The sequence below is a fragment of the Garra rufa genome, chromosome 12 (genome assembly GCF_049309525.1).
Source record: "Garra rufa chromosome 12, GarRuf1.0, whole genome shotgun sequence".
Taxonomy (NCBI): domain Eukaryota; kingdom Metazoa; phylum Chordata; class Actinopteri; order Cypriniformes; family Cyprinidae; genus Garra; species Garra rufa.
This window is the reverse complement of record NC_133372.1, coordinates 2,243,575-2,253,775: the sequence shown is the minus strand read 5'-3', so window position 1 is coordinate 2,253,775 and position 10,201 is coordinate 2,243,575. Positions and strand designations below refer to the sequence as shown.

General features: G+C 33.8%; 1 protein-coding gene across 1 annotated transcript; it reads left to right on the top strand.

Annotated features, from left to right (window-relative positions):
- Positions 1–1,188: 1,188 nt before the first annotated feature.
- Positions 1,189–9,163, top strand: LOC141347218 (plexin-A1-like). Its single transcript, XM_073852222.1, has 5 exons — positions 1,189–1,374; positions 4,644–4,813; positions 4,894–5,106; positions 8,314–8,464; positions 8,549–9,163. Exons 1-5 carry the CDS (start codon positions 1,189–1,191, stop codon positions 8,642–8,644), a joined length of 816 nt encoding a protein of 271 aa, XP_073708323.1. The 3' UTR covers positions 8,645–9,163.
- Positions 9,164–10,201: the final 1,038 nt, after the last annotated feature.

Here is a 10,201-nt window from a genome sequence, read left to right as displayed (position 1 = left end):
GATCTAGAATTTAGAATTTTACATAATATTCTTTACAAATGTACAAGTTTACATTAAAGAATTTTATGTTTTTGTTTACAAAATTGTAATTTTAGAAACTAGATTTATCCATGTTTGTTTTTGCAATATTTTTTATTTATTTATATATTTTATTGATTTATTTTATTTAAAATTTATGGCAGATGAACGATGATCAAATTTGTAATTATGAGCTTTCAAAAAATTCTAGAATTTAAAATGTAGAATTTTACTTTTATCTTAAAGTTTACAATGAAGACATTTTCATGTTTACAAAATTGTGCAACTTACAAAATTTGAACACGTTTAAAAAAAAAAGCCACTATACAGAATATAACACGCAGTGTGCAGTAATCACTACTGTAGTAGTATCTTATTCCAAACATAGCCTTTTTTTGGTAACACTTTACAATAAGGTTCATTAGTTAACATTAGTTAAAAACATTAGTTAACATGAATTAATAATGAACTGTACTTACACAGCATTTATTAATATTTGGTAATGTTAATTTCAACATTTACTAATACATTATTAAAATCTTGTTAACATTAGTTAATGCAGTGTGAACTAACATGAACAAACAATGAACAACTGTATTTTCGTTAACTAACGTTAATGAAGATTAGTAAATAGGGTAACAAATGTATTGCTCTTGGTTAGTTCATGTTAGTTAGTACATTAACTAATGTTTAATTAATGAACCTTATTGTAAAGTGTTACCCTTTTTCTCAGTCTTTTTCAGTCTGTTTTTTCTTTAGTGGTGTTTGTGTTTGTGTATTCTAATGCTCTGCTCCTCAGTGTGATGAACTCAGCGGTCTAGAACTTCAGATAGAATGGAAATGATGGATATAAAATCTAGAATCTTTGTTTGTTGGTGAGGAAGGAAGAGAGAGAAAAGAAACAGTTTTACTGCCCAGTTTTGAGATATCACTAGATAATATAATCACTAGGTTTTAAATTTATTTTAAACTCTTAATTATAATCTTTCTCCAGTCCTCCTTTCAGTTTTTCTTCAGCATTACAGTTTGTTTGCATAAATTTTCCTCTAATTCTCATGAAGTTATAATGAAAGTTATTTCTCTGTTCACTGAATCTATTTTAGAGTTATCTAAAGCAAACTTTAAAAACCTACCAAACAGCAACCCGTCCTCTTTGTGTCCACAGAGAGCATGCTGAGAACGGCCAGCAGTCCAGACAGCCTTCGCTCGCGGACGCCCATGATCACTCCAGACCTAGAAAGTGGAACCAAACTCTGGCACCTGGTGAAGAACCACGACCACACGGACCAGAGAGAGGGCGACCGCGGCAGCAAGATGGTCTCTGAGATCTACCTGACACGTCTGCTTGCTACCAAGGTGATGAATTGCATACCTGCACTTTGATAGGGATATCAATACTACCTCGAAAAAAATTCAAGCATTATATGCTTGTTTAAAGGAAGTTCAGTTCCAGGACAAACATTTACAGGTAATGTACTCACCGCCTTGTCATCCAAGATGTTCATGTTTTTCTTTCTTCAGTAGTAAAGAAATTGTTTTTTGAGGAAAACATTTGAGGAATGTTCTCCATATAGTGGACTTCTATAATGCCCGCGAGTTTGAACTTTCATAATGCAGTTTAAATGCAGCTTCAAAGGACTCTAAATGATCCCAGCTGAGGAAGAAGGTTCTTATCTAGGGAAACGATCAGTTATTTTCTGAAAAAAAATTACAATTTATATACTTTTTAACCTCAAATGCTTGTCTTGTCAACTCTGTGTGTTCTGGTTCAATACAGTTAGGGTATGTAAAAAAATCTAATTTTTTCCTCCAGCTATAAAAATCGCCCTACATCGCTGTTTTACCTTTTTTTTGTAAAGGGCGTTTGATCTTCTGTGCATGTTCACTTTGTAAACACTGGGTTGGTACTTCTGCAGCGATGTAGGATGATTTCGAAGTTGGAGGAGAAAATAGGAGTTTTTCAACATACCCTAACTGTTTTGAACCAGAATACACAGAGTTGATGCAGAGCTAGACAAGACAAGCATTTGAGGTTACATTTTTTTAGAAAATAACCGGTAATTTTGCTAGATAAGACCCTTTAGAGCCCTTTGAAGCTGCATTTAAACTGCATTTTGGAAGTTCAAACTCATGGGCACCATAGAAGTCCACTATATGGAGAGAAATCCTGAAATGTTTTCCTCAAAAAAAAAAAAAATTTCTTTACGAGTGAAGAAAGAAAGACATAAACATCTTGGATGACAAGGGGGTGAGTGAATTATCTGTACATTTTTGATTTGGAAGTGGACTTCTCCTTTAAGATTTCTTATTTCTCATTATATTATTTTATACATTAAAGCTGCATTTTTGTTCAGTTTTAATATCTTTATTTTTTTTTAGTTTCAGTCATTTTAGTACTTTGACTTTCAAAATTCAGTTAGTTGACAATGCAATATTTATCATTTTCATTTATTTATTTTTAATTTTAGGTGTTTCATCTAATATTTATTAGATTTTTGTTCAGCTTTATTTCAATGAACAAAAAAGAATTTTAATAATAGTTTTATATTTTTAATAAATAAATATGTGTCACTCCGATAGGAGTGTTTAGTAAGAGTGCGGTGAAATCTGTGGCTAATATTCTCCGTCTTGACAAACACACACTGGAACTAATTGCCTCACTTTTGAAGCACATGTCTGATTTTCTTCGCTGATGTCCTCAGACAGTTAGTGTTGACCTTTGTGTGTGAATGACTAGTTGCTCATTAACATTTACCAGTGCTCCCACTCTCATGGAGAACTGTATCTTAATTAGACCAGTGACCTTTGCTTATTGAGCGGTTTGGGAAAAACTAGCTCTTTATCCATCCTGTGCTCCGTCTCCATCAGACACTACACAGATATCTCAGCTCACACCTGCTGCATTTCCCTCAAACTCCATAGCGTTCATGTAAAGAACACATACATCTGAACCTACAGCAGCTCCAATCACCGATTCTTCACTGAACATTTGTGACTCTGGACCACAAAACCCAGTCTTAAGTAGCACAGGTTTATTTGTAGCAATAGCCAACAATACATCGCATGGGTCAAAACTATCGATTTCTTTTTATGCCAAAAATCATTGGGATATTAAGTACAGATCATGTTCCATGAAGATATTTTGTAAATTTCTTACCGTAAATATATAAAAACTTAATTTTTGATTAGTAGTATGCATAGCTAAGAACTTCATTTGGACAACTTTAAAAGGAATTTTCTCAATATTTAGATTTTTTTTTTGCACCCTCAGATTCCAGATTTTCAAAGAGTTGTATTTCGGCCAAATATTTTCCTATCCTAACAAACCACACATCAATGGAAAGATTATTCATCCAGCTTTAATGTAGATAAGAAGAAATTGACCCCTATGACTGGTTTTGTGGTCCAGGGTCACATATTAAAAAAAAAATGTAGCATTGTCACTACATTGGCATCATACACTGCAAAAATCGTTTTTCTTATTTAGTATTTTTGCCTAGTTTTTCAGGACAAATGTGACCCTGGACCACAAAACCAGTCTTAAGTCGCTGGGGTATATTCGTAGCAATAGCCAAAAAAACATTGCATGGGACAAAATTTTTGATTTTTCTTTTATGCCAAAAATCATTAAGAAATTAAGTAAAGTTCATGTTCCATGAAGATTTTTTGTAAAATTCCTACTGTAAACATATCAAAATGTAATTTTTGATTTGTAATATGCATTGTTAAGAACCTAATTTGGACAACTTTAAAGGTGATTTTCTCAGTATTTAGATTTTTTTGCATCCTCAGATTTCTGATTTCAAATAGATGTATCTCAGTCAAATATTGTCCTATCCTAACAAACCATTGAGCTTTCATATGATGTATAAATCTAATTTTTGTCAAATTTAACCTTATGACTGGTTTTGTGGTCCAGGGTCACAAATATCTAAATATTCTTAAATCAAGACACAAGCAAAACCATAGAAGATATTAGTTCTTGCTTACTGAAAAAGTTAGTGAATTTAGGCTAAAAATAAATATCTGCCAATAGGGTCAGAAAAATAAACTTATTTCATACTTTTCTGACACCATTGGCAGTTATTATTCCTCTTTTAAGCATAAACCTGCTTAATTTTGTGTTTGTTTGTTTTTTTGTTTTTAAACGACTATTATATGTAATTTTGCTTCTTAAGTAAGTGTATCCTAATTTAAGTTCGTTTAGATATTTGTACTGGATAACAAGACAAAATACTAAGCAAGAAAATAATGTTTTCCAGTATATTCACAATGTTTTTGCTTGCAACATAAAACTTAGTTAAAGTGAGGAAATTGCAATAATTTTGCCCTTTTCTACCAAGTTTCTTGAAGAAAAAGTTTTGCATCAAGACAGATGTTTTAATTGCATCTGATTTATACTTTAGTAGCATTAGTTGAGTTGGATTAATTTACATGAATTAGTTTAGATTGTCTGTATTTTTCATGTATTAGAATATTTTTTTAAAGATAATGTGCTGTAAATATGTTTTTTTGTTCATCACTATGTATTCTTATACTAGTATAATGATTAAATATTATGCCTCAGTTTATTTACCTAGTGAAACACAGTCTAAAACGTTCTTTGATTCATCCATCTTTCACAGGGTACACTGCAGAAGTTTGTAGACGACCTGTTTGAGACCATCTTCAGTACGGCCCACCGGGGCAGCGCGCTTCCTCTGGCCATCAAATACATGTTCGACTTCTTAGACGAGCAGGCCGACAGACACTTGATATCAGACCCTGATGTCAGACACACGTGGAAGAGCAACTGGTGAGTTCACGTTTCTCGAAATTGAAGAGATACAGCACTTTATCTGTTGGTGTTTGAACATTGTTCCTCTTTGTCTGCAGTCTGCCGTTGAGGTTCTGGGTGAACGTGATCAAGAACCCTCAGTTTGTGTTCGACATTCATAAGAACAGCATTACGGACGCGTGTCTGTCCGTCGTGGCTCAGACCTTCATGGACTCCTGCTCCACATCGGAACACAAGCTGGGCAAAGATTCGCCTTCTAATAAGCTGCTCTACGCTAAAGACATCCCCAACTACAAGAATTGGGTGGAAAGGTACGACACACTGATGTTTTTCATTTAATTTCACGTAATGTTTCTTGCTTTTTTGAAATGGAGAGTTTACACAATTCTTACTATTAACTAGTTGCTTTTTAACATGCATATTATTAAAATATTGTCTGTTTATTAGTACTCATGAAGCATTTATTCTACATGACCATATTCTACATCCCTAACCCTACCCAACCATCTTAACAACTACTTTACTAACTATTAATGAGCAGCAAATGTAATACTTTATTGAAGCAAAAGACATAGTTAATGTTTTTTTAATAGTATAAAATAAAGTCCCAAATGTCACCTGTTGAATCTGCAATGTTGCATGATATATCACATACTTATAATATGTGACCCTGGACCACAAAACCAGTCTTAAGTCGCTGGGGTATATTTGTAGCAATAGCCAAAAATACATTGCATGGGTCAAAATTTTTTATTTTTATTTTATGCCAAAAATCATTAGGAAATTAAGTAAAGATCATGTTCCATGATGATTCTTTGTAAAATTCCTACTGTAAATATATCAAAATGTAATTTTTGATTAGTAATATGCATTGTTAAGAACCTAATTTGGACAACTTTAAAGGTGATTTTCTCAGTATTTAGATTTTTTTGCACCCTCAGATTCCTGATTTTCAAATAGATGTATCTCGGCCAAATATTGTCCTATCCTAACAAACCATACATCAATAGAAAGCTTATTTATTGAATATTCATATGATGTATACATCTCAGTTTTGTAAAATTTAACCTTATGACTGGTTTTGTGGTCCAGGGTCACATATATATATTCACCATGGTTTGTGGATGATTTTGCACTTTTTATCTGAGCAAGTGTCCTAAAAGAACATCATTAGACTAGTTTTGCATCTCTAGCTTCTCTGATTAAAAAAAAGCATTAGTTGAGTTAGTTTGATTCATTTACATAAATTAGTTATTTAGTTCAATATTTGATTGATTGTTTGGTTGTTGACTCAAAAATGTATTGAAAAAGAAATTTTATATTTATTAGAATTAATTTTTGATTAACTGATTTAAAAAAAAAACATTCATGTTTATCACTATGCATTTTATATTGCAACAGTTGTTGAATATTATGAATTCTTTCATTTAATGAGTTAGAAATAGTGTAAAACATTCCTTGATTGTTTTAGCTATATTTTTGCTTTTAGATTTTTTATTTAAATAGTTTGCATATTGACTATCATTAAAATGTGGAAAAATATTTGAATATAGTTGTTTTACACTTCCGTTCTAAAGTTTGGGGTTGGTTCTGGTCACCAAGGCTGTATTTAATTAACTAAAAAAAAAAAACATTAAAACATTAAAAACAGTAATTTTGTGAAATATTACAAGTTTTCTATGTGAATATATGTGACCCTGGTCCACAAAACCAGTCTTAAGTAGCACGGGTATATTTGTAGTAATAGCCAACAATACATTGTATGGGTGAAAATGACCAATTTTTCTTTACATCAAAAATCATTAGGATATTAAGTAAATATCATGTTCCATGAAGATATTTTGTAAATTTCCTACCGTAAATATATCAAAACTTAAAATTTGATTAGTAATATGCATTGCTAAGAACTTAATTTGGACAACTTCAAAGGTGATTTTCTCAGTATTTTGATTGATTTGCACCCTTAGATTCCAAATTTTCAAATAGTTGTATCTCGACCAAATATTGTCCTATCCTAACCGTCCATATATCAATGGAAAGCTTACATATATTTATGTTTGTGTATACCTTATACATTATACATTATAAATTGTAAAAATTGGCCCTTTATGACTAGTTTTGTGGTCCAGGGTCAAATATGTTAAAATGTGATTTATTCCTGTGATCAAAGCTGACATTTTCAGATTCATTACTCCAGTCTTTAGTGTCACATGATCCTTCAGAAATCATTCTAATATGCTGATCTGCTGCTCAAAAACATTTCTGATTAATATCATTGTTGAAAACAGAATATTTTGTGGAAACCATGCTACATTTTATTTTTCAAGGTTCTTCGATGAATAGAAAGTTCTAAAAAACAGCATTTATTTAAAATAGAAATCGTTTGTAACATTACAAATGTCTTTACTGTCACTTTTGATCAGTTTAATACTTTTGAACGGAAGTATACGTTGTTCATAATGCAAAACTACCTCAAACTAAGCTGCAAATGTTTCATTTCAGAAATCAAGTTCATCCAGGAAAAAAGCTGTAAAGTGTAGAATATCAAAACTTTGATCTTCAGTGCTTCAGTGTAAAGAGTGTGTGAGTTAAAGCAGATGTCTGGAGTGACATGTTTGATCTGCTGATGGCTGTTAAAACTGCTAATCGATCACTGTCTCTTGTTTTTTATTTTTTTATTTAACTTTTATTTAACCAGAAAGAGCTCTCTGAGATTAAAAATCTCTTTTACAGGAGTGTCCTGGCCAAAATGTGCAGCAGTACAATCAATAACATCACAGACAAACTTCACACAAACAGTTAAAAGCAGTTGCATATTGTTAGATCAACTTCCATTTCCCGGATAACTGATTTAAAATGATCTAGAGTCAGCAGTTTTTCTAATTTTAATTTAGATTGGAGGAAATTCCAATCAAACGGCGCTGCATACATAAAAGACTTCTTACCTAGCTCAGTTCGGGTAAAAGGAACAGAAAGAGTATAGCAATTTTGCAAACGAAGAAAATATTTCTTGGTAATTTTCTGTTGCATAAAACAACAGAGATAGGAAGGCAACAACCCCAAGATGGCTTTGTAAATAATTAAGTACCAGTGCATTTTTCTTCTGGTAGACAGAGAAGGCAACCTACTCTGTGATACAAAATGCAATGATGAGTTGACGATTTACGATCTGATCTGAACCTTAGAGCACCATGATAAACGGCATCTAAGGAAGAAAGAAGATAAGAAGGTGCAAACTGATATACAACATCACCGTAGTCAAGGACCGAGAGAAAAGTAGCAGAGACTAATTTCTTTTTTACATTGAATGAGAAGCAAAACTTGTTCCTGAAATAAAACCCAAGCTTGATTTTCAGTTTATTCTTCAGTTGAGTGATATGAGAGCTAAAAGATAGGGCATCGTCAACTATGATGCCTAGATATTTGTACTCTTTTACTAATTCAATCACTGTATCTTGAAGGGTCTGAAGAGATACTAAATTATTTTCAAGTTTTTTGTTTTTTTTGTGTGTGTGCAGGTATTACTCTGATATCTCGCGGATGCCTGCGATCAGCGATCAGGATATGAGCGCGTATCTGGCCGAACAGTCGCGTCTGCATTTAAGTCAGTTCAACAGTATGAGTGCGCTGCACGAAATCTTCTCCTACATCACCAAATACAAGGACGAGGTAAGAAGCGAATACAGCTCAGGCTTCAAAACACACTCCGTCCGCATTGGCATTGAATTCATTGGGTTTTCTCGTTCTGCGTAGATCCTGTCGGCGCTGGAGAGGGACGAACAGTCCCGCCGCCAGAGACTGAGGTCTAAACTGGAGCAGGTGATCGACACGATGGCTCTTTCGAGCTGATCGGGACTGGACTGGAAATCTCAGTGTGTGTTTGCGCACCAGGACAAAACCACAACGCTGAATGTAGGTGGTGTAGATTTTGCGTTGTTTTTGGATGATTTGTTGAGTGTGGTGGACGTCTTCACACAGCGCGGACAAAGACGCTCTTTCCTGTTTCGAAGAGACAATGAGGACGCTTGGGACCTCTGATGAAGTCATGTGACCGTGTCACGAGCCAGTGATCGCGACGGATCAAGGACACTGCGTGTTTACTATGTTTTATTATTTTGTACAAATGTTGTCGACTCTCCGCTCTCTTTGCCACTTGTGTTTCTGCTGAATTTGCACAGTTTACAGAATCAACGAGCAACTGCCTCCATCTCATGTACACGACGGCCCGTTTCGGGTCAGGAAACGCAACGGCGCGTCTGTTTTAACCTTTACGTCCAGTAGTGTTGACGAAGGTGAATTTGACATTACACAAATGACAAAAAGAAGGAAAAAATAACAAAAAATATGAATAAAAAATCTTGTCCTGTGCCATGTTTTATTTGAATGTTGTTTAATGCTAAAAAAAAAAAGGTTTGTGAAGTAGGAATGTGCTCTGATTGTTTTACAATTGAAAAAAATGACGACAGGAGAAATATTTTATGGTTTTTAAATTTTGACTGAACTGTTTCTTTAATTACTCATTCGTCAGATGCTACTCTTAATTTTAAATGGCAAAGCAACCCGCTCCAGATCATTAAACTCGTTCTTTCAGCAGGTTCATCTTCTGAACAAATCACTGCGTTTAGTGAGACTGAGCTGAAAGAGATGAGTGAAAAGGAGGCAGAGGGAATTGTTTGAGATCCATGAGTCAGTGTTTCTGCGGCGTGTCGATACGGAGGGAGGAGACGCTCGTTCATCAGGCCTTCAGCCTCCGTGATCAGAAAAGAGAAACGCTCTTTAGTTTTTAATGAGATGGACCTGATTGATTTAGACTGATCAATCGCTCTGCTTTCAATGAACACTTTAAGAGGAGACGTCTCGTTTGTCAAACCGTTTCTGTTTTCGTGCGTTTGTTTCCTCTTGAATCTGAGATTCATCATTTATGAGTGAAGTTTTAGTGCTTTATAAAGTGGTATGAGCAGGTACGAAATATAAAATAGACAGAGGAAAAGAAATCTTTCTAGTTTCTCTATTTTTTTTTTAATCGATCTTCCATGTTCTCAATGAGTCTCTTCCGAAGTTTTTGGCCAGTTTCTCATATCAGATTCAATATAAAGAGCCTGTGAGATCAACGTGTCTTAATACCTTGCTATTTTTCTTCAATAATATAACATTAAAATGGCTAAATAAAAGCTATTAGCTGTTTAAGAATTCCGTCCCAATCTCTCTTTTTACTTTAAAATACTGTATGCCAGTATTTGTCAAGGAAAACGAAACTAATTAGACCATTTCATGGGGTCTTTAAGGCTTATTGACCAAAATATCAAATTAAAGGCCTGTTTATACTAAGAATGATAACTATATGTGGCCCTGGACCACAAAACCAGTCTTAAGTAGCATGGGTATATTTGTAGCAATGATCAATTT